This window comes from Neopelma chrysocephalum, unplaced genomic scaffold, assembly GCF_003984885.1.
Source record: "Neopelma chrysocephalum unplaced genomic scaffold, ASM398488v2 Primary Assembly neopelma1_96770, whole genome shotgun sequence".
NCBI lineage: Eukaryota > Metazoa > Chordata > Aves > Passeriformes > Pipridae > Neopelma > Neopelma chrysocephalum.
The window spans coordinates 1,371,382-1,397,121 of NW_020925414.1; the positions used below are offsets into that span (position 1 = coordinate 1,371,382).

The 25,740-nt window shown below is 40.9% G+C and overlaps 1 protein-coding gene across 1 annotated transcript in view; it reads right to left on the reverse strand.

Annotated features, from left to right (window-relative positions):
• Positions 1–25,531, reverse strand: part of ANKRD55 (ankyrin repeat domain 55) — a 47,864-nt gene extending 22,333 nt beyond the window's left edge. The window contains 6 exon segments of the mRNA XM_027709359.1: positions 11,835–11,963; positions 13,578–13,638; positions 16,937–17,046; positions 19,132–19,262; positions 20,884–21,006; positions 25,186–25,531. Coding sequence (XP_027565160.1) covers positions 11,835–11,963; positions 13,578–13,638; positions 16,937–17,046; positions 19,132–19,262; positions 20,884–21,006; positions 25,186–25,225 — 594 coding nt within the window. The 5' untranslated portion in view covers positions 25,226–25,531.
• Positions 25,532–25,740: the final 209 nt, after the last annotated feature.

Here is a 25,740-nt window from a genome sequence, read left to right on the forward strand (position 1 = left end):
TTGGCATGGTTACATGCCAGAGGAAAGCAACAACCCCTAACATCATGGTGCCTACAGGTTCAAAACACACGTCGAATCACACAAGAGGTTCAAAACACGCGTAACTCACACAAAGGGTAGTTTTTCTTTTTCCACCTTTCCTCTTTCCAGGCCCCACGTTGGGCGCCAAAAGAATGTCTCAGTCTGAAAAGACTGGAAGGTTTGCTAAAGAGGATGAGTTACGGGACAAAACAAAACTCCTCTCTCTCAGCAATTGCGGATCCAAAATTTACGGGGCTTTACTCGAGGAAGTGTGGAAAACAGAAGAGATAACAACCCTTTATTAAAAGATATATGTATGTTAGCAAAACAGTTAAAAACAGTAACAGAACACAACAAAACTATACAGTGGTCCTAGAAAAGCAAAGTCTGGTAAATACTTCTCTGTCCTATTAGCGGAGTCCTAATCGTGGCCTGCAGGGGCGCCGTTGGATCGCAGAGGCGCAGAACCTGCAGTTCGTTGTTGTGGTCGGTAGGGGGCGCTGCCGGGTCACTGAAGGTGCAGGGTCTGCAGTTCACTGGTGTGGTCGGCAGGGGGCGCTGCCGGGCTCTGGCGGCCACCACGGGGGAAGAGGGGCCTGGGGCCGGTCTCAGATCACGGGAGGAGCCGAAAGGAAAATGGGGGACCCCCACCCCTCAAATGGAGGGAAAAGAGTAGGAAGGCAGTTCGCCCCCAGGGACTCACTATGGTTCCCAGGTGGTAGCGTCTCAAGAAGCTTCTCTTTCCTCCTAGCGAGCACAAAGACTCTCCGATGAAACACAGCAGATCCGGGCCGGGGCCAAGAGACAGCTCTCAGGCCAAGCTGAAATCAGCAGTCCGGGCTGGCCAGGGCAGGCAGTCAGGCAAACAGGCTTCCAGGCCTTCTCTCCAAATGCTCTGCCCGCAGACCCTGTCTCTGTCCTCCAGAGAGGGCCCAGCAGAACTGCCTCCCTCCCGTCCGAGCAGAGCCAGCCTTCCAATGGGCCATTAGCTAGAAATGTAGCCAGGCTGGCTAAATCTTTTGTTAGGCTAATCGCCTTCCCTTCCCCCTTCCCTGTTGGGTGCTCCTGTTTCTCTTACAGGGAAACAGGGAAGGAAAAATTCCTCTCTCAGATTATAATCTATAACAGTGGGGTGACCTTGGCCCCCCTTGCTGCAGCTTCAGAGAAGCTGGCAGCCATCTTTGAGTCACAGCATGGGAGCTCTGCACAGGGGCTTGGATTCCCCTGTGGATACCAGACCGTCACGAAGACCCCGGTGCTTCGTGATATGACCGTGGTGGAGCAACCTTGTCTGGGGTGAAGCAGCCCACGGAAAGACCCTTCGTTTGGCGTCGAGGGGCTGAGAGGGGCTTGGAGACCCCCCTCGTGTGCATTGGCAAGGATCCAGCTGCAACTGCTTCATGAAAGACACAGAGAGCCTGCTGCCTAGAGAGACCTGCTGCTGAGAGACTGGAAGGGGTCTTTTCTTCTTCTTCTCTCCTGGACTTCTATTTGGAGGGAGAAGAGACTTGGCCCATTGTAAATATTATTGTCATGGTAGAGATAGATATAGAGTTAAGATTGTATGCAGTGTATTATACTATTTATTTATGTGTACAGTCTTGTAATATATTCCTTCCCCCCATATTGAGTCTTGTGTTTTTGTCTGGAAAACCCATCTCACATGGGGTTGAGATGTGGGAGGGGGGCTAGGAATCAAGAATTGGATTTTGAGGCTACTCAAACCATGACAACCTGGAAGCTGTCTCTCACTGTAGCTGTTTGAAGATTGTTAACTTGGAGTCTCCTCCTTGGGTTACCGCCCCTATTAGGTTTAAACTTAAGGTGAAAGTTAAGTTTACAAAGCACAAGGCATTACCAGTATAAATGTCTATCTATTACCATCCATCTCTAAGTCAGTTTTGATACAAAAAATGGTTAACATTAGCATCTTACTATATCTGTATTCATATTATTGTGACACTGCTATTCCTCTGGCTTTATACTGTCTTGATTAGTCCAAATTTCACACCCTAAACCTACAGTTTCAGTCCCTCAGTGTTCTTGCACAACTCTTAGCATTCACATAAGACGATTCCCACTGTTCTTACTGCAATTTAAACACTTACACACTGTTCTGCCTCCCACCAATCTTCCATTTTCTAGACTAAACAACTATTTCAACCTCTCTGGGCAGGTCAATATTTCCAACCCCCTTATCATACTTGGTCCATACTTTAGGCCCGTTTCCAGTTTGTCTACAGCTTTTTTCAATCATGGCACTCCAAACAATGTAAGGAGAGGAGGGAGCTGAGGCTCCTCTCCTGACACTGAAAATGACATTGCTGCTTCCTGTAGCCCACATGTACCATACTTCTGTTAATATATTCCAGAATTATGTTAGATTTATACCAACACTATAACTTAAACTCCTACTCACTTTTGTAATCTACTAATCTATTACTCTTAATTTTGTACAAACAGCTTTAATTTTTCACATTTCTGCATGCAATGTTATTTTATTAATTTCAGGTAATTCCTAAAATTTATCAAAATAATTTTGAGTTTCATCCTGACCCATGAAGTGCTTGGTGTCCCAGTAATTTGGTTCTAACTGTGGGTCATATATGTGTTCTGTATTCTATCACCTTGTTATGGAACAAATAAAAACATTCATATGACAAATCCCTTGTTGGACTCTCTATGACATGTTCATCTCCAAAGATTATTTGAACTGTTCTGAATGTGGCTGATAGAGAGTATATGATGTGTGACAGAAGTCCCTGGTTGATTCTGATTGCATTATTCCTTATTCTTCCCCTTTGGCACACCCATCTTTTGACTGAATTCTGGTTCCATTATAGCAGGCTGTGCTTATAAAAATTGTGCTATTGATGTCATTCATTGGGACTAAACTCGCATGTACTGTTCAAACCGGAAAGGGACAAACAATTAGACTTTTAATGATCACTCTACTTGCCACACACTTAACAAGGTTTCTCTACCATGGGATGAACTTTATCTTGTTGGCACTTTTTCAGTATTTTTGTGTTGTACTACATGGGATTAAACTGAGAAACTGACATTCAAACATACTATATCTAATAGCATCTTATCTGAGGAAGCAATAATTGCTTTGAATATGGCTATGAAGTTTCTGACCCATTTTAACAATTCAATCAAACTGTTAATTCCATTTTCTAGGTAAACAAAGGATATCTGCTAATTTTTGAACCTTCTGCTGAATGAAATCTCTGGCCAACAGCTCTGTAGCTTTCCAGTTCTCTCTTCTTAGGAATGCCTTCTTATCTTTACATTCATCTTGGCTCTTTTAAATTGCACACAAAATTTTCCTAAAGTGCTTACACTGCCCTTATTCTTAGATTGATAGCTTTGAGTTGTGGTTACCAAAAATGTGGTGGTCCAGTGGTAAATTTACCACAGTACTATTGTTAGACTAGGATGTTCAGTGGTAAATTTACCATAGGAAAATTACATGTTTTCGTAACCTTACAAAACCTTTCAAATTGTTTTCAACAATGTTCTCAGAGATAATCAGTTCTTTTTGCTACCTATTTCTATACAGTTCTGCAGGGGCACCCCCCTCAGGTTTTGTTAAACTTCTGTCCCATCTCACACCTTTATCTGCTTCCACCCATTAGTAATTCTGCTTAGTGAACTTTTCTTCCTTAGATCACTTATCTCAATTAAACTTACTTTATGAAGAAGAAATATCCTAAAGCTTTGATCCACAAGCCTTTATAAGAAAAACTCTCTTTGTGCTTTATGCAACCTTTTGTCTGAGATTTGTGTCATTTCCAGACAGTGACAAACAGCAAATTCACTAACAGGGTATTTAGTTCTCACACTTGGTTATAACTCCATTTTCTATAGGTTGGTTAAAAAAAGTCAAACTTCAGACAGTTGCATCTCACTGCTTTCTAAATAAGAAAATAATACCTCAGGAAGTGTCTACTGCCTCAAGTACCATGAGGAGGACACTTTTCTGGGTTTGGCACTTCTTTCACCTATGCCTGCTCAATTTATCATCATTGTTACTACAGCTGTGGTTCTTATACTTCAGCCTTTTCTATGTCCAATTGATATTTAGAAGAAAAATTTTACTTGGCAAGTTTATTGTCACTTAGGTAACATTTTACCGTAACATTGCATTTCATTCTATCAAGTCTTCAGTCGTACGTTTTCTTTGCTCACTGCACTGTAAAGAGGGTTAATTTTTTCTGTCTTCAGAATACTCTAGTAAACTAGCTAATTTGATGTCAAAGAGGAGAGTCACGTGAAAGGAGTCTGCTAAGCCAGCTACCAGTAATGTAGAGGAGGGAAGGGAAGAGGGACAAGCTATGGACCACTTAACTGTTTTCAGGAAACCTGGCCAAAATATTTTTCTTCCAAGAAAATGCCTCTGGAGATTATGTGGCTAGGTTCTATTAGTTCTCCCATATTTCCTGTCACCTTGTATTACTGTGCAGTTTAAAGCCTTCCTGTATCTATAGCCAGCTCTGCTGGATGGAAATTCCCCACCAGCAGCTCTTGATGCTGTTTCTTATAATTAGCACTGCACTTCAGGCCTGCCTGTTTTTCCTATTCTACATTCTTTCCTCTTTCAATTGCACACCCACAAATTTGAAGCTTGACTTTCTCTTTGAGGTCCTCTGCTCTGACCCTGAATGGCTTGAGATTTTAACCATTATTCCACTCCTTTCTGCAGCAACAAACAAGTACTATTCCCATTGCATTACTCTGGGAGGTAACTCACTTTTATAAAAAAGTAAAATAAATTACTAAAGGTTAAATAACATTTGCATAAGTACTTCTGGCTTCCTCCTGGAAACCATCTATGCGCATCATTGGGTGCTGTTTGAGTTTTATTACAGAATCCAAGACCTTTTATCTTTCCTCTTATCCTTCACAGACAGACACACATAGAGTATTTTAATATGAAATTGACTGTAACGCCAGTAGGGCCATTGGAAAATAAACCAGCCAAACAAAAAAAAGATATTTTTCTCCTTGGCTGAAATAAAGTAACGATTTCAAATATTGTTTGAGCAACCCATAGCAAAATTTGAACAAATAACTTGTCTGTGGACATTTTACTTTATAACTCCAGTTGAGGCTATTACATTGGTAAATACGTATTTCCTTTCAAAGTAATTTTTTTTCCTTTTTTTTCTTGTTTCTGAAATTCAGTAGTCAGCTAAAGCAAAAGCCATTCAACATTTTTATTTTGTGGATCTGTTGGATGGGTCTTGAAAAGTCTAGATCTTTGACTAAAGGCTATGCTGGCAGAAACCGTGTGTTTAGTTACAGCTACGCTGGCAAAACTGAACTATTCCTCCAAAACAATTGTTTTCTCTTATGTGATTAATTTCACTGAAGTGCCATTTTCCTCATGTTCATGTTTCAGAACACTGAAGCAGTGTATCATGTAACTACCTTATCTGTATCAGTTATTACCTTAATTGTACATGAATCTAGAATTTCATCTTAGAATCAGAGCAAGACAAATAATGCATCAGCCATGAGGATATGTCAGGTTGGGATCAGATATTATAGCTGTATCAGAACAACATGCCCCTATCTTGCTGTAGATGCAGTCTGCTGTTTTAAAGATGGACAATGCCAAACTTAAATGCAGGGGCATAATGTTGCTCTTAGTCTGCAGCTAACAGTGCAGTGAGAAATGTCCTTAAACTGGCAGCTGGGGTTGCTGAAGAGTTTTGAACACATGGGAGCTTTCTCCCATGTGTTAAGGACTTCCAGCATCTCCCCCTCTGTACCCCAGACTAGAGAAGGCTAAGGAATGGAAACACGCTCACTCTCCCTTGACTGCTGTCATTCCCTGGCTGCTGGATGGCTGCATTAGCAGTGCAGAAGTGTGCAAATATTCAGAGCACCCTATGGTTTCTCTGCCCTGAGAGAACAGAGGCAACTGTGCTCTGTGCTGAGGAAGGAAACAATTCATGATACCATCTTCATCTTTCCTCCTGCCATGGAAACTGTGCCAAAGGTTCCCTGGATGCAGCCCAGGCATTTCCCAGGGTGTGTTTCTGATGGCAAACCAACATAAATTAACAACAACCCTACTGACGCCGCTGTAGTCATATCGGTGAGACTCAGTCAGCTCACAGAAGCTCATTTGTCTTCTCCTCTCCCTAATGCTCCAGCCTTACACACCCACCGAAACAGCTTCTGTTGCAGACTTAGAGTGTCACAGCTTGGCTTGACTCTGTGGTACTCTTGGAAAGAGAATCTGTTGTTATTTTTGTTGTACAGGATACTTTGTCTTGTGGTCCTCAGAGCACTGCTGCCTCTGGTACAGATAGAGAACAGAGTGTTTTTTTAAATATTTATCCTCTTAGCAGCCTTAGTGGGTGTCGGAAAAAGCTACCAAATGACAAAGGCAGTCATGGAAGCATGACCACCTACGGTTATCATATGTCCCTGTCTTTCTTACCTTTTGTTTGCTCAAAAAAATCACTGCCTGAAATACTAGCCAAGCCTCTCTCAGAATTTATTTCACTTGGAGTCTTCTATTGTAAGTGTGTATGATTTACTGTGTAAATGATGTGGTGGGTCTGGCTGAGCCAGAATTTATTTCCCCATAGTAGCTCTGCATTGGTAGCTAGAGGAGTGTTGATAACACACCCATGTTTTGGCTACTGCTGAGCATGGCACTGTAACATTCAATCGCAGGTAAGATCCTGGAAGGTGACACAAGTAGGCCAGCTGACCCACACTGACCAAGGGGATATTCCAGACCATATGACATCAACCCAGATATAAAAGCTGAGGCAAGGAGCAGGACTGGAGGCACTCGTCGTCTCTGATGGCTGCCTGCTGACAACCGTTACGTGTGCTGGAGCCCTGCTTCTCGGAGAAGTGGCCGTCCATCGCTGCTTATGGGACGTAGAGATTAACTGCTGGCTCCTGCTTTGTGCACATGCACGCTGCTTTTGCTTTCTTTTTTTTGCATAAATATAAACTGCCTTATCGCAACCCACGATTTGTGTTGTTTTCTTTTCCCACCTTACTCTCTCCCCTGTCTGGCTGAGGAGGGGAGGGATAGAGCAGCTGAGTGGGCACCTGATGTTCAGCCAAGGTGAACCCACCACAAATGACTATGACTAAAATTACTTGGCAACTTTCCCCTGCTATTACATTGTTGTGAGGACTGATTTCTCTGGAGGAGATGTTTACACGTTTTGAAAAAGATGTAGTTTTAAAATTCTGCAGTAGAATAAGGATCAATTTTATCAGAGAAATGGAAGCATTTGTCTTCCAGTGCCTTTTGTCAGGCACAGGAGATCAGATATACAGTGTAGATATGCAAAAAGTGTAGTGCACGTGCATTACTCACATTCTGGCATCCACTTGTGGAGTTACACATGTACTGTGTGCTGAGAAGAGGTCTTGCAATTATACTGTACTTACATACAGGCTTTGCCTGAGACAAACTCCTGCTAAGCTCAGTGGGAGTTCTTCAATTGATTATCTCAGAAATCTGATTGGCATGCATAATTACATCATCAATGGCACGTTCATACTTGAAGAGTTTACTGTTCATCATCAATTATTTCAGTAAAGGCAGTTTTTCCATGATCTGGTTGTACTGGTGAGCTTTTATATCAATACTGCTGTACCATGTAGAAATCACAAAAGGACCTTTGGCTTACAAACTCTCATAAAGTGAAGAAATAGGTTGCAGCATATAAAAAGCTAAGTAGCACTAGGGAGCATCCCTCAGTATTGGAACTCAGTTGTCTGTACCATAAAATTCTTAAAATCCTCACTGGCATTGTTTTGTCTTGGGTTAATTAACACTTTCCCTACCAGTTCCTGGAGCTAGCATGGGCCACAGACCATTTCCAGTAGGTGGTCTGCATATGACCATCCTGTTTTAGAGAAAAAAGAGTTTAGGAGTAGGGACACAGGTTGTCCCATGATGGTTGGCCTCAGTGCCAGAGCCAACACTCAGGCACATTTAATTCACTATCACAGACACTGACACAAATATTTAGGGCACTTTATGGAAAAAGCTTCTGACAGTATTGAAACAAGTTTATTTCTTACTCAAAACTATTTCCAAACTCTCTTCTTTCTTGTTTTGCTCTTGACAGCTCACTTTGTAGAGCCCTGCTGCTATGCAATGTTCCAGCCTCCATCAGCAACAGCTGTACCATTGCTGGAATGACAATATTTACGCAAGGAAGAGGTTTCTTAAAGGTATGGTTAAAAAATGCAAATTGAATCTTTTTTTGACTTGTTTGTTAACAGTCAAAATTGTTTTTAAAGCTTAGTGAACAAGGAAATCACTACTCTCCCTTTCAAGAAATCTCTAGAAAACTGCATGAAACAAGGAGAAAACAAGCATGATTTTGCAGTGAAAGAAATGCTTAGCAGATGCACCTTTTCTGGCCAATCCAACAACAGACGTATCTGCCATGGAGAAAAACCCACTAAGTTTCAACAAGTCTTTGGAAGTCTCTCTGAATTCTTCCACTGTATGCAGCCCACATTAAAAGAATGGGGTGCTGGGCAGAGAGAAGGAGAGCAGTGATCCCTCGGGAGAGATCCTGAGCCACTGCTGCCTTCCCTGGACCCTTCCTCTGCTCTGGATGTGTGGCCAGCTGTGTCTTGGAGATGCCCACCAGCAACAGAGATATTTATTCCTAGAGACCCTGACACTTAAGGGTGCTCTCTCTTTCCAAGTAATTACAGAGAAGCTGCAATGCTTGCTCAGCCAAACACAAATGAATAATTACCTATGCTTTTCTTTTATAGTGTGTTTAAAATCTACAGGTATTTCACTCTGTTCTCAGGTGGGGAATGAAATAATTGCATTGTTGCTATGGAACAGATATGTAGGTTCCTAATTTTTTTAAACTTTGTAGTACAAAGCAGCCTATTAAAAAATCAGAAGCACAGGTCCACATGGCAGAATATTATTTTTAATGGCTTCTTTTTAGTTGCTTTCTCTTCATCCCTAGAGGTTTGGATTTTTCACTTTAGAAGAAATCTTTGTTTATTCTTTATCTGAAAGCTGATATTTTTACATAATCTTATGACTTTGGGAGCCAGAGTCTTTGAGAAAGAGACAAAGAAAATTCTGGTAAAAATAATGACAACTGTCAAGGCAATGTAGGAAGCTTCCAGATCTTCTCAGGCTATTTCCAAGGTACTAATAATACTATTATAGTACAATAGTAAGTAGTATGATAGTGTATGCAGTAGAGTATATACTATATTTTACTAGGATTTTAACTATACCATTATCTAAAATGGTAAGAATGGCTTTAGACTTTGTTCCAGTATCAGTTAACAGTTTTTTGTTACAAAGGTGTGTTTCCTTTTCATTACAGTAATTAATGCTGGCTGCAGTGAAAGGAGAGAAATACCTCCCGAGACACTTCTAATAGCCATGTCTGCACCAGCTCTTAACATAATTGCATGTGTAAGAAATGTGGCATGAGATAGTCTCACTTCAAACAGTCGTGATCAGTGGTTTTGACATTGATGTGACACATTTGCTCTGAAGATGTGAATCTGAGCGGCAGGAGGTTTGAGCTTTTCAAAAGAGCAGACCTTGCTGTAGACAAGGTCTGTCTGGTTGCATGGCTGGGACTGATCAGCCCATGATGTCTGATAGAAGACAAAGCCACAAACACATGGTCTTTGAAACAGCCAGCAAGAAACAGTGATTTCATACGAAACATGCCCCATGTGCAAGAATTTGGTTTTGAATGGTGGATAACAGCTTTTATGTGGCCCTGCTCTATGTTTCAGCCCAGTTTGCATAAACTGCCTCTTTCCTGCAACTTATGAAATAAGTTTCTGTGTAGTGACTGGTCTTCCCCTTACTGCATTTTTTAAAAAATGAAATTAAACACTGGGCCCTATTCAGCTGAAAATAACCACTGCAGCTGATACTGCCTGAGCTCTGTGAGTCTCTCATTCTCTAAAGATATTTATACAATTCTTAAAGGAAAAATATCCCCTTTCCAGCTGCCATAGAGGAGGCTATTAGACATAATGATGACCCCATCCAGCAGAGCTGTTGTTCTGTTCTCCATCACAGCAGAGAAAGTCATGCCTGTCCACACTATTTAAGTCTCTAGAGTCTAATAGGGCAGCAGAGCGTGCTGGCTGAAAGTGTTTTCATTTCTTGGCCAAGCTTGAGTAAGAGAAATATTAACAGATCTATTTCATGCTCTGGGATTTGAACTGCCCTTTCTGGACCTAGAATGTGGAGAAGTATGTGGAGAGAAGAAGCAATTCATAAGGTTTCATGGCAAGAATCTCTCAAGAAAAAAAAGCGGGGGGTCATCCTGCACATTTCCTCTTGACTTCTGTGAGCATCTTAAAGGGAGAAAGAAGAGGGATTTGTGATTTGCCTCTACCTGAGGCCAAGTGGGTTTTGCACAATTTCCATTTTCTTGTTTCTCAAGAGTTATTCTGCACATCCTGTGAGAGAAAGATGGGGATGGGAGTTAATGGTGGAATTAAATAATAAAATGTACAAAATACAGAATCAGGGAAAGCTTAAGGAAGGAGGGGAACTCTAAGGGGATTGCCTTTTGTCTTTCTGTTGGAGGGACAGCTCATACCCAGGACTGTGATACAGACCACTGTCTAGCATGCAGGAGCTCTCATGAATTTAAGAGATTTCCCACTGGAGGCAGCCGGAACTGGAATAAGCCTGGTAAAAATGCACAACAGATAGAGTAGATATCTTTAGTCTCCTAAGGCAAATAGCAATTCTAATTGATTGGATTAAAGAAGATTAGGATTGATTAGGATTAAAGAACAAAAGTAGTATTGAAACAATACCTGTTGCAGAGGCCAAAATATACCTCTATTTCAGAAAAACAAAAGTTGAGCCTATTGCATATTAACCATCTGTGGGAGGCTGTGGTTGAAGGAAACATTGTTTGTTCTAGATGTCCTTATCCCTTTACAAATACAGCATGTGGGAATTCAGAGCTTTTAAATTTCTTTGTTGACACTTTTTTAAGAAGAGCAAACTTAGACCAAAAGGTGAGGATACACATATTTATTCACTGTATGAAAATGTTACTGGATTTCTGTGCAAGTTCTATTTCTGCTTATCTGTTGTGTGGGTATTTTGGACATTGATACCAGAACTTGCTACGTCAAGTCAGCAAGTAAAAACATACAATTTCATCTGGAAAGTTTTCTGCAGTAAACTAGGCAAAACGTAGCAAATTATGCTGTATTTTAGATCACTTACTACCAACTACATAGTACAGTGTTTCATATCAGATTAAACCTGTGGTTTGTTTCTCTAATGATGGCCTGAGTATTTGACAATTTTTTTTGCATAGGAGATAGAAACATACAGCTCAGTAGGAAATGCATTTAACTCCTTGTCTTCCCCACTCTCCAGAGAAGTAGGGTCTTAGCCCTTCAGCTAATTATTCCACAGCTGTAGTTGTTCAAATGTGTTTTAACTTGTGTTTACATTATTTTATTCCCAAAGGCCTTTGCCAAGACTATTTAAGCTGCTGATTTCTGCAAACCTGATTTAGTTTAAAAAAATTAGGCATGCGTTCAACATGAAGCAGGGAGATACATAATAACTTTGTTTAGGGCAATAGTGCTAAGCCTACGTTAAGTATGCCTTGCTCTCCAAAGAAGATGCTAGATCCTTGATTTGTAACTGCCTGCAAAATACTGGGGCTTAGTGGGCATTCCTAGCACCCATTTTCCTCATCTCAGAGCCAAAATTTTCTCAGGAGTATTTGGGACACCACAATAGCCAACTCAGCTCAGTAAACATCCCAGTGGCTCACCTGTACCGCCCAGTGCAGAGCTGTTTTGAAGTCCTTGTCCACCAGAGCTGGGTCTGCTCCCTTGTGCAGCAGAATCTGGGTGTGCTGGGGTCTGTTGTGGAACGCAGCCCAGTGGAGTGAAGTCATTCCCTGCAAGCCACAAGCCCAGAGGTGAAATTACTGTTGCTCACAGGAGCACCCTTCAAGTCTCTATAGATAAGCTAGGCAGTTGTGAAACCATCCAGGATGAACAGACTGTTCCCTCTCCATCTTGATTTGAAATAATTAGCAGCAGCTTCTGAATTAGGGGAGTCATAAGGGGGAACCAAGCAATGAGCTTTTTGGAGTTATTATAGAAAATAGATACAAATACAAATGCTTCCTCTGTATGTGACTATATCATGTTATAAATAGTGCTTAGTCAGGAGCACGATAGCTGGCAGACAGTTCCTCATTGCTCAGCCTGGATCCTGTGCGAAAAACCTGCTTTAGACTGGTGCTTTGATATTACACAGTGTGATGTTTATATTTGGTCTTATCTTTGATCCAAAATAAACATTGTAAGCTAGTACTGTAGCTGGCACTAGGCAGCAAGATGAAGAACTGACACAGTGATGTCAACAAAAAAGTCACAATATAAATGTCTTATATTTACTGTTTTGAGAGAAAAGAAAGTGAATGATAAGCTATTCACCTGCATTTTCATTCCATTTTAGCTGCATCCAGTCAGTCTTGGTAGATCAGAGAATTCATGGCCTGTATTTGCACCATTAGCATTGTTACACAAACCTATATTTTACTCTATATCCATAATAATTAAGATTTTCTATATAAATTTACTCATTTATTGTGTTTATTAAAAATTGCTAGTGTTTTTCAGGTGTGGTTACATTTTGTTTTGGACAGGTGTTGTTTACTCTCTCTTAGTGGGAAAAATGTATTTCAAGTGTCTTGTTTGGTTTCCAAAATGATAAAAGTGGAAAAGAAATTAAAACTTGAAATAGAACCCCATAAAGCCAATTGATAACAAATCAGGTAAATTATGAGCTATAACACATTGATACAGACAGCTTATCAGTGCATTAATAGTGGGGGTTGTTTGCAGTGATTTTCTGACTAAAAGCTTGAATGCCTTAACATTAATTTCTCTCATTCATCAGGTATCTTCTAAGTCCCCAGGTGGCTTAAGTCTGGGTGATGATGAAACAGAGTGGTTGAAGAAGAGCAGTTTTGGTTTTACTTATGGTTTGCAGAGCTTAATTATGGGGGTTAATTTGGTTTTGTAAAACCAAAATTGAGGGTAAAATCCTGCTCTAACTGAAATTAATGGGAGGTCTGCCAATGATGTCAGTAGTCCAAGATTTCAACACAAGGGACTTAGTACTGTTGACGGACACTTAGTATTTGAGTGATATGAATGAGTGATATGAGGCTTCACTTAAATGATTCCCAGGTGGGAAACTGGTACTCATTGGTGGTCCTGGAGAGTAGGAAAAATCACTGACAAAGGAGAGGCTACAGTGTACCAAGCCAGCCTTCTGTCATCTTCTCTCTCTCTCTCGATATGGACAAAAAATCAACTTTCTTTCTGTTTCTACTGTGGTAACCACCAGAATCAGCTGCAAGGAAGAGTGTAAAACTGTGGGTACGGTGCAAAGATCTCTCTAGTACGGGGACACAGCTCAAACAGGTCAGTAGCAGATGCAAAAATATAAGAAATAAGGCTTGACAGTATACTGTGACTTGGAGAACAAGCTCACTCACCTCATTGTCCTGATGATTAATTTCACTAAGATTTGACTGCTGCAGAAGCTCGCTCAGAAGCCTGTGGAAGCAACGACACAGTCAGTTTGCTGTACTCCTGACTAAACTTGAAAAACTGACAGTTTTTTAAAAAACAAAATGTGCAATTTTGTGAAAAATCAGTATCAGTGATGGGCACAGGTCAGAATCTTTGGTCTAAGCTTTGTCATGTGAGAAAAACAAACAGGACTATGTAGCTTACTGTAACAATGAAAGTTTAGTGCTGGGAATTAAAAGCAGATCCACTAGGAATAATTCTTGTGCTGATTGCCAGGGTAGAATCAGGGTGTGTAATACTATTCATGTGTGCAGTTTTTGGTAGCTTAGCAATTTACTGTCAACCTATTTTATAATGTCTTAAACTACAGAAATGCCAGCTTCTGCAAGGATTTTTCACTCTATTTAATTCTTGGAGTAATGTGATGTAGTGTATACATTTGTGTGTATGTGTGTGTGTATACATGCTTACGGTATATTTACAAACACAAACCCTAGTATTTTACAAGGCCTCACAGTATGTCTCTGGAACAAGGCCATTATTATGGTATAAAACATAGCAATGCATGGGCTCACATTTTGTTGAATATCGAACTACAAACACTCCCCTCTGGTGGAGGGAACAGTTACAATAAAGTAGTTACATGAAATATTATTCAAGTTCAATAATATTTTTAACACTTCATGGATTTTACTTTTCTCTTCCTTTTGGTATCCTGTGAAGATGTTCTGAAACCACTACAGGTTTGGCAAAGATGGTTGTGCTTTATAGTAGGATGCTAAGTGTTTGGATCATGTATGTGGCTGGACCATGGAAATGGAAAACACCATACTGTTACAGGCTGTAACAAAGCCAAATAGCACACATCCTAACATGAATGTACAGTTCTTATGATTCTAGCAAGAGGAGGGATATATCCTAGGGGATCATTGTGCAATTCTGTGGCTCATCCGGAGGTTGTGAATTTGCTAGAAATCTTCAAAACATGGACATTAAAAAAGCATGCTCTTTTGCAAGGAAATTAAGATGATAAGCTGTAAAGGAAAGAAGTCTGATAAATATACAGAGAACACACAGACTAATGTATACAACCCTTCATTTATTCCCATGCATAGGAGACTCAATGAAAAACTCTGCTGCTTTTCCTCAGGTCAATCTTCAACAACTTTCAGTATACTTTCTGGATTGAACTGTGCTCAGGTGTGTGGATCAGATCAAGTTGAGAATGTTGCATGTCAAATTTGTTCTCCCCCACCAGTAAGAAAGAACTAGATATGTAAATTATTCAAAAGAATAAGCTGCCATTCTGCAGCTGAAAAGCTTCTTCACTGTTAACACCTTCTTTGGGTGCCAAAAGTCCAAAGTCAGGCTTTTTTAATGCAGAAAATACCTAAAGAGTGATCATTGGGTAGATCCTGGTGTAGGGGTTTTGCTTTGATTTCAAATACTTCTGCATATGGATATAAATAATTGTAGAAAAGAGATGTCACACCTCCTTTTCTGAATGGAGTCATAGTATAGGAACCTCTGAAAAGGACAACACTTTTGGATTGCTGTGATTAGTTTGGTAAATGTTTGTAAAAGGGAAGAGAGATTTTGTGGTCATTTAGCACAATTGCTCAGAATCTCAGAAATTCAGTGCCTGAAAACAGGCCCTGGTAAAAATGGACTACTGAGCAGAAAGAGAGATAACCATAATATGCTTGTAAAACCCATTTATCACATAGTTTTAGAATCTGATACAGGGCTCAATGGTCCAACACCAGATATGATCAATGAAACCACTGTATGTGAAGGAAATCTAATTCTTTGAATGTAGAACCTTCATCAACAACAAACTTTGGCTCACTTACATTGTAAAACCATTATGGCAACATAAGTGCTGCCATTTAAATATGTAGACACCCAAGCATGCAGCTGAGATTTCTCTGATATCTGCTCTTAAAGGCATAGATCAGGAACGGATTCTCTTTCCACCTTGCCTGTTAGGCTCTGTGGGATGCACTGAAGCACATAAATCAATTATCAAATCAACACAAAAGTTGTCTCTTTCTTTCCATGTAGTTCACATGCTGCCTCCAGCACATAAGGTTGGACTGCCAGCTTTCAGACTTGGCTGAAAAAGCATTTCATAGCTGACCACTGCATGTTCCCTTTTGGCAATGACGTAGGATTCAAGAGAGTGACAGTGACCACAATGGAAAAGCCCTACCCTTTGGTGCTCCATGTATGTGTTCTGGGCATTGGGCAAACCAGTGAGAAGACAGAGGAAAAGGAATTTATCAACTGGTAAACTCCTATGTAGAGCAAAGAAAGGTCTTCCTGTACCCACGAAGAATGTGAAAAACATTTAGGGAACCCAATGTGCTGCTGGGAAAGCAGATTACGGTTCCCTTTCAAGTAGCAACATGTGCCATGTTGTACAAACATTGCCTTCTTTCTGTGTTGGCTTTGTTTAATGATAGTGATCTGTACTTTTGCAGAAATCTCAAACTGTTCTCTCCAAGTGATGCATGAAAAGGAATGATAATGTGGAAAATTAATAAAGCTAGTAAAAAAGGCTGGAGAGCAGATCAGCAGAAATGCCCAGGGTCTGGGCTGGCATGATATGGTGACAGCAGCTAAACTGTAGACTCAGTGATTATGTCGCATGAACATTTTGCATCTACCAAATGTTTTACCTGTCTCTAATGTCTTCCCATCCCTCTTTACTTAGGAGAGTTTTTTGAGTGAATTTATTCAGATGTACAACTCAAAATTTGTTAAACTTTCCTATTGTCACAGGCTGGAATGAGACAAAGAGAATCTTTAAGAGTTCTTGTGAAGACACTCTGTATTTTTACTCCATCTTCAGTAAAAGTAGTTAAAAATGAGCCAGACCACTAATCCTCAACTTCCCCTTTATAGAAGGGGCTCTCAAAGAGGTTGTGGTGTGGAAAATTTCTCTCATGTTTGCCGTTCTACTCAGAGGAGAAGTCCAGAGAAGTAGCTTTTTGTAATATTTCATGTGAGGAGGTAGCAGAAAGGTAGTTAGGTGGGGGAAACTCAGGGTTTCAACCTCTGTTATAATATTTTTACCCCCCTCCAGCTACTGTGATCTTAAACCAGGCTCCTCACTTTACTTGGCCATCAATCTCTGGTACACAAGTGTGGCACAATGTTTTTCCTCCTCTCTACCCTCTTCATGATAACCACTGAACAAAGCAGCAAGTCACACACAAGTGTAGCTGTCACAGCTATTCCTCATGACGTGGGCTCTCCTTGGGTTGCTGACTACCTATTGAGATTCAACCAGCAAAAGCTATGGGAGCCTGGGACATACCTCACATCAGGCTCTGCAGTTGCAGCCTGTAGTGGCAACCTCCCATTTTTGTCAGGTATGTTCTGCTTAGCACTGCTCCTGAGCAAGCTGACACAGCCTTCCAGCCAGCCCTAAAAAGGAAGAGCATGTCAAAGAGGAAAGGGAAATGCATCAGGCCAAATCTTTTCTTGTTGGTGCTGGCATTTGTGTGTGACTGCAGCCATTTCTGACAGCAGAGGAACTGGCCTTTTTTTCCCCCAGTTGAGGTTTCTCAGCACTAAGAGTGGTTCCCTTTAGAGCCCAGGTCTCAAACTAGCTTGGTCATTCATTTCTCTGATAAGGTGAGGTGTTTCATTTACACTGTACTTTGTTTTTTTCTGCAGCTGCGGCAAGTACTGACTGCCTAAACAATGATTAAAACACTGCTAATTCCTGTATCACTAGCAAATGCTACACATATTCTTGCATGGGAATACAATTATGCTAGGTTAAACCAACAACATGCAGATTTAATCTCATTTCTTTTGTGAGATCTTAGCAGGGATGGCAAATCACTAGTTAAAACCTCAGTATCGTGTCTTATGAACGTTGTTGCAAAAGTTTGTGTTTGTGACAATGTTAGACTGAAAGCAGCACCAAAACAGACGGGATGAATCAGTTCTTGGACTAAAACCATCTATTGATCACCCCAGCATAAAAGCAAGTAAACAGTCTGGTTGTAAGTTGTAACTGCATAAATCTTTCAGTCCCAGGGAAATCAAGCATCAGTTGGAGTGTTTTGCTAAAATCTCCACAGGCAGTCAGTAAAGACCATACCCTCCTATATGAGCTATACTGGATTGGCATTACTAGCCTTTTTATGGAAAAGGTGGGGAATGGTGCAATCAGTACATGCCTGTTGGAGCTCTTAGTGGAAGTACAAGACCACCAAATTCTGCATGTAATTGTGACTGTGCAGCTCTGCTGAATTCAGTTCTGGACTGACATGTCAGTATGGACAGACATCACAGCCAAATGCTCCCTAGATCTCTGGTTATATCCATCACAGAAACAGAAATGGCAACTTCTAAGCCTGGGTGGTTAAAATCTTTTCCAGTAATTTCTTTTTTTCCAAAGAATATTTTTTCTCCTCCAGGAATGGAGGAAGAAAAAAAGGAGCATGACACTAATTATGGAATTTTTTGGAAGTATCTTGCATAGGAAGTGTTTTTTCTCAAGTAAGTGCAGCATGCTCCTTGCACTGGATGAGACTGCTTGTTTTGCTATTTTCTATGGTTATTTTCAGGCTAAGCATTGCAAAGCTAAGCAGAAGCATTGTTTTTATCCACAATTTTCAGGAAGAAACTAGATGCAAGGGATGTCATTTAATTAGGCTGCCACAGTATCTGTTTAAATGGGTTGGCAGTCATCCAGCCATAACTCATACTATGCAGCATGGGTGTAAATTCCTTCTTCCTGTCCAAATAAAAATGGAAGCCCACTCTGCTTACCTAACGTGGTCCCCATTCTCTCTCTGAAACCTGAATTACCTCCTGCAAGGAGTAAAAGACTAAGGAGAAGAGGACCATCCTTGTTGCTTCAGACAGGTGTGCCACATCTCCCTTCCCAAATGTTTCAGTGAGGTGTCTGCCCCTACTGTCACTTGCATGTAGGTTGATCAGGGGATTGGATTGCTTATGATCTGAATATTTGGCACTTGCAGCACCCTGAACTTCAGTTCTCAACCTGGCCACGCAAAGTCCAGCACTACAGTGAAAAGAAGTAATGCCCTGGCTTATGTGGTGTGCAGGAACACCAGCCTGCTGACCACCAGAATTTGAGACAGGAATGCCCTCACTGGAGCATAAATATCTGCTGCTGACTGTGAGAATGAAAGAAGTTAATCTGCATAGTAAGAACAAGAGGGGACTTTCCAGTGCACAGAAAATAAGTGATTTTCTTGTAACCACACAGAGGACCCTGGATCCTACTGAGATCCTCATATCATGCACTGATTTTACAGCCTGAAAGAGAAAGAACACTCTGACAGGAGTCCTGATCCTCTTCTAATAATCATTGCTCCAGCTTTGCATCATAGTAAAGTTTCAAAAACAATTCCACTGTTGTCTAGAGCCAAATGTTTTGCACTTTTTTTCCTTCTGTAGTATAAACAGAAATCTTTTTTGGTCTGCATATTTACTCCCTTTACTACATCCTTCTCCCCCAAGTCTTGGTACCAGATAAGTTGCCAGAGATAAACTGGTATGTCCATAGGCATCTTGAGTATTAATATTGGCTCCCATCTTCAACAGAAGCTTCACTGTATCAACCTGGCATCCTGATACAGCATGCATCAAAGAGGTGCAACCTGGGGAAGAAAGCCAAATTTTTTTACAATTTTTATTTTGTCAAAACCATAAGATACAGTTTCTTATTTGCTAATGTTAACACTGGCAAATTAACAAATTCTTCCTCTGGCAACTGTCCAACAGTTGTACTCAGGTTTTCATAAGCAGGAAGTAACTGCTATGCCACTTACTGACCACCAAGTTTAAAAAGAGTGTGACTTCATTAGCAAAAGCTTTGCCTTTAACTCTTCCTCTGGAGGAAAAAGTGCTTTTCTGTTGACAAGTTCCCAAAATGAGCTTTTGGTTTTGTAGACCATTTCGGATGCTGATAGTCTTCAGAATGACTAGTAGCCAGATATGGTGCTTTTTCTATGCTGTAAAAAACCTGAAATCCACATTCAAACCTAATACTTGACTTTCATCACAAAGTATTATGATGTCATTTAATTGCCTCCTCTTCCTTCCAGTCTGTTAACTGCTGAAAAACAGCAAGAGATTTTCCTGCAGAATCTAACAAACCAATTTAAAATTACTAAGCTGGGAATAAAGAAGTTAACATGAGAATTAGAAATTATAAGACTATTAGAAACTTCAGACACAACTGAAGAATAATTATTCTTACTGGATTCAATGAGACTGCTGAGGAAAGGACTACTCAACCTGAGGTCACACAGACTCTGACAGACGTGCAGGATATGAGCTGTGTGTTTTGCATTGCGCAACTCGTCTTTAGTTACATTTGTATGTACAGCGCAGCAAACAAGTTAATTCTAGAGATGAAATACTTCATTTGCTAATCAGCCCATCTCCACCCACTCCACCCACCCTTTGTATCTAGTCCCTCTCCCTTTAAAGATCCAGACTGAGAGTATTTTATCTTGATTAAGCTTTTCCCTACTGACCAGTAAATGTTTTAAAGATAACAGAATGTTTGCTTTAAAGTGTAAAAAAAAGGTAGCTTAGTAAAAACTGTTTGAGATTAGAACAGACAGTGTTCATATATAAGAGACTGCAATTAAAAAAATACTTTTGATAAACAAAATCTTCCTTGAGAACAGCTTTCAGGGATCTGTGGCTCTAATTCACTTGGGAAACAGATGCATATAAACCTCAGCCAATGTACAACAACTAAGCATTAAAATAGTAACCTGAACACAAAATGAGCATAGTCTCACAGATAAAACAGATTATGTAGATGATTGCACATTGTACAACCAACTCTTTGGCAAAAAATTACTTGACAAAAACATTCAAGCTGTGACTGTACACATATTTTTTAAGTGCAAAAGACTGTAATCTTCTACTTCAGAAATGTGTAGAATGTATGGCTTTTTGCTTTGATAAAAATATTCTTTTTCCTTCCCTAAAATGACAACAATTTCTCAGCACCTCCCTAAATAAGATAAACTAATGGTACTGTCTATTTATAGCAAAACAGTTTATTTGTATCCATATAAAAATTGCAATTACAATTACATGGAGAAAGAAATATCCAAACTGTACATTTCCAGTGGAATAACTCAAATTTATTCTACTACTAAATATAATCTTCTGCACAAAAAAATCAGGATAAAAAATTGGAAAATTTAATTGCAAGCTGAAGCAACAAGTCTCCTGAGAACAAACCCAGCCTGAATTTACCCTCTCTGTCACAACACTCAAGGATAGAAGGATCTTCCCGAATCACTGCAGTCAGTGTGTTCACATCACCATTGGCTGCTGCTTGGTAAACCACAGTCAAGTCAATCTCTTCTGCTGCATCAGCTGCAGAAAAGGAGCATGTCCATGAGTAAACAGAGAGCAAGTACAAAAATGATAAACAGTGAAAATAATGACACATCTTACTGAGTTTTAATGACTATGTAACTTGGGGTGGAACAAAGTGTATCTAAACATCACTGTGGGTTTTATTAGTCATCTGGAACTTGATTGTCACCATAACTTCTTCCAAAAACTTTCAGACACTGACACTGAAAGGACTTAAGAAAACTTCTGGAAAGTTTCTACCTCTTATAAGAAATTATACTAACATTAATGTAACATGACATGAGAAACAACGAAGTAATAACTGAACCAGCTTATATATTGTTGTATCTTCCTGTTGTGAGTCAGGAGCAGAGAAATCCAACCACAAAATGAAAATCTCTATCTCCTGAGCATAGCAGTTGTTTACCTGGAGGTGGTATGGCAGGAAGATGAGGACATGGATGCACACCTTCACGTGGGTCTCTGACTGCCTCTGCCCTTTATCATCTAGGTAAAACCGAAAATACCTCCCCTGTGCCTTTGCTTGTGCTAGGCTGAATCTGCTTTCCCCAGAGCAATTATCCTTCTGTATGAGGAGAGGAAGCAAAACACTAAATGAATGGATGGACGGATGAATGAATGAATGAGTACAGTTTTCCCCATGCCTGATCTTGCAGAACACAGGCTCCACCATTCCTTAACAGGAATGGTGGCATGAAGCCACAAGGGTTCACATTTCTCCTCCAAGTCCTAGCTGTCAGAGCAAGGAGAGTCAGGTGGACTAGGCTGCCACCCTGCTGGCAAGTGAGCCTGGGCCAGGAGGAATTGATGAGTGCCCATATTATGCATCTGATATAAAGTAGACTGATTTCTAATTTCACTAATGCCACAATTTCCAGTGGGTGTCTTTAACATGACCCATATGGCTTTGCATGGTGGGTGAGGAGGAAGACATGTATAGTCTTCTGATGCTTCACATGATAGAGAGCAGAAAATGCCAGGAGGATCTGGATGCACTTGGTTCCAGGTGACACAACATCTACCATTTCATCTTCCTCCAGCTTACCTTGTCAAGGAAGGAAAGAATATAGGCACAAAGCTCACAGGCCATTTCTTTTAGAAGTCACCTCCCTGGACAGAAGAGGAGTGGTTCGGAAAGTGGGCATTTTGCAGAAGGCAACAGTTAGGTACTGAGTGCTTACGTCCCCCGCTCCCTCTGTGAGCTTACCCTGCCAGGGGGCTTGGCTGTGGCTGGGGCACCAGCACGACGTGGTATAAAGGGATTGTGAACAGCCAAATGCCTGATCCTCCATCTTCAAATATGCTAGAGTTACTCCATTACTATCTTGCAGTTCTATAAATGCCAGTCCCATTTCAGATACATTTTACATTGTATTTTGGAAAATTGCTGTGCTACTGGTGAAAGGAAGCTGTCAGTCAGCTTCAGAAAAGCAGAATGTCCAACTAAGAGCCTGCATAGAGAAAGGGAGAAACAGCAGGCTGACACAACAGCAGTGTAGAAAGGTCTGGAAGGAAAGACCAAATGACATATGGGGTTGTGACATCTTTCGTAGCTAAAATCCTGGGAAAGAATCAAAGTTAAAAGCCAATCTATCTGGAATAAGCTGCAGTGTTTTAAAAGTGTGTCATTTCTTCAAGACAAAGTAGCTGTCTTTTGGTCAGAAAAGGGGGTATACAAAGAGAGACACAATGATCACAGGATTCAGAACAATGAAATTGGAAACTGTAACTCATTCTTTAATATTATGGATTTATGGAATTTTTAACAAAGTAATAATCCCTGTCTGTGCCTGGCTGTGCATGTACCAGTGCAGGCCTTTGTCTAGCTTCTCTGTTTAACTGGTAAACACTTGAAGCCAGGAACAGCACGCATTTATTTAAATGCACTGAGCAGTATACAGAGGGAAGGGGTTTCTGGTTTGGGTGCTGCTTGCCTACTGTAAGTCCCATGTTGCTGTTACTATTGTTAAGTATTATAAGATATTAATGAGCAGTACTATAGGATGTGTTGCAAAGAGACAGTATGATTTTCAAGCCTGGAATGCTGTTTTTTTTTAATCTGTTGCAAGGAGATTTTTCTGATGTGTGTGGTGGAGAAAAAAAGGTTTGTGGTTTGAAGGGTTGAATTATTTTTTTGGACCAACAGATATCAATCTAGTATGTTTGAAAGCTAGTTAGTATTATTCCATTGTTATAAATTGCTCCAATGAAAGACATTCCCCTTCCCCTTGCTAAAAAATTATGTCTGCTTAAATCAGTATTGTGCCACAAAATTAAGATGGTATTTAGATAAAATCCACCATACACTGTTAATTTTGAACAGAACACTATTTGCATGATAACCAATGAGTTCAACGTCCCACTGCTGTGTGTTTTATGCTCCTGCTCCCCATCCACCTCCCACACAGCGAGCTGGGAAGGCAAGCAGTAAGCCACTAATCACCTAATGAGCAAGCATTCCTGCAGTGGTAGTGGAGGGGATACGGTGAATTTATCTGGAGGATTTGCCATGAGTAGAGTGTGACATGGACTGGAGATGATGCTGGACAGGAATTAGAATGGGTCAGTGTGAAGAGTGGCCTGGCAGGAGGAGAGGCTGAGGATTAGGAGAAAAGGCAACAGGCAGATGTTGCCTCTCAGCTCTCTCACTTCTATCTGGATAAGCTGGTTAGAGTAAGTAGTCTCCTGCATTCCTCTCTGTCCCCTAACTATCTGGAGACTTGACTTCTCCTTCCCCAGGCCTGCTGATATTCCAGCCTCATTTCTCGCATGACTTCCATAGCTCCCTGGCAGCCATCCCCATGGCAATGAGCATGCAGGGTTTCCTCTCTGCCTCCCCAGTCTGAGCCCTGCTGGGTCAGCATGTGGCACAGGGAGTACTCCTAGTGCTGCACAAGTAGAGGCTGAGAATGGCTGTTTGCAGCTGCAGAAGCTCAGTCAGTTCCACACCTATGTCCTGCTGGGGAAAATGCTCCTTATGTCATTCACACACTTAGGAGCACCTGTCTCTGTTCCTGCAGTACACCTTCCACCATTGCACTTCCCTGTCTCCTTTATACTTGCTGATAGTACGTTTTTATCTCTTGTCACTCAGTTTTGCTTCCCACCCTCCCCCTCACTACATGGGGGTGGGGTCCCAGCTGGATTGGTGTAAACCAGTACTCCCGAGATTCGCTCAGGCTTAAGTGCTGCTGTGGCTGAAAGGTAGCCACAAACCCACCACTTTACGAGGGCTGTATTTACTTTGGGTTCACCAAAGAAGTGTAGGCAAGCACAAAAGTACAACCTGTGGGACCTGGCTGCCTAGAGGGCACCACAGTGTCTGTCTTCCTCCTGCCCTGCACCTTTGTTCCACAGCCAGCACCCTCACTGTGGGGCCAGTGTGGTCATGTCAGCTTGGACATTCTGCAGGTGCGCAGTGGAAACTTTGCCCATTACACACACAATATTTGGCAAGTTGACTTAAAAGAGAATTTGTGGCAACATGGATGATCAAACAATGACAGCCTCATGCTTTCAGAACATAAAAAGAATGCCACTACACTTGTAATAGATCAAGCCATAAAACATAAAAGCTTATACTGGCAAATAAAGACACAACACTTACCATTTAACTTCAAAACAGACAACAAAGATACATTTGTATTTCCATAGCAACCTTACAATGTAGAAAATCTTCACGTTAGGGGGTTTAATGATATACAAAATTCACAATTATGGTAATACTCACCTATACAGCTTAGATCCGCCAAAACAAAGTTGATCACTTGTCAGCACCTAATCCTTTTAGTGTAGACTTATGAATATCAGCTATTGTTAAATTTTTACTCAATTTTAAACTGCTGTTTGCTAGTACTGCAATAACTTTTAATATATATCCATAAGAGGATTAATATACAATATAAAAATATATACACATCCATCTCTCAGTGCTAAGCATAAGAGTATTCACATGCTGTTGCTATTCTGCTGAAAATTTTATTTTTAAAATTCACTGTAGACAATAGACTGAAATATCTGTCTGAAACTGATGGAAAAATTCCTTTATGTGCAAACAAAATAAAACTGTTCTTCTCCAAAAATTTATGTTATTCATTCTGTCAAGTAATCTTAGTACATTTGCATGGGACGCATGGGAGGATCAAAGGATTTTGAAATTAGTAGAAGGTGACTTACCTTTGTGCTGATCAAACACGTACGATGAACTGAAATCCATTGTGATCTATCTCATTATTTACAACCAGACTAGACAAATGCCATCTCCAGGGTTTTCAGGCAAGAATCTCATGTATTACAGTACACAGTGCAACGACAGCTGTTGCCAGTCTTCTCATCAGAGAATTAAATTCGCTTTACGGCTGCAGGTTGTAGACAAGGCAAGAGCCTGATGGAAAAACTGTATGCTGTCATGGACCTTCTTAAAAGGACGTCCCTGGAAGCTAACTGAGATTCTGAAAAATGTCAGGTCTTCAGCAAGCGGCACTGCCTACGAGTAACCGAGAGATTCTGCTGCTCCCCAAGCTCCAGCTGCCGAGGGCTGGGTGAGTGGGCTGACAGACAGGGCATGTGCGGAGCTCCAGCGCAGGTCGGGTGCAGACATTCATCCTGCCTCCACGTGCTCCACGGATGGACAGCCCTGCGGGCGGACTGCCTGTGCAGTCACTCTCAGGATGTGGCTGAGGATGGTTTGTGAAATGATGCTTTCAGACATCGCCTGATTTAGCACCTTCA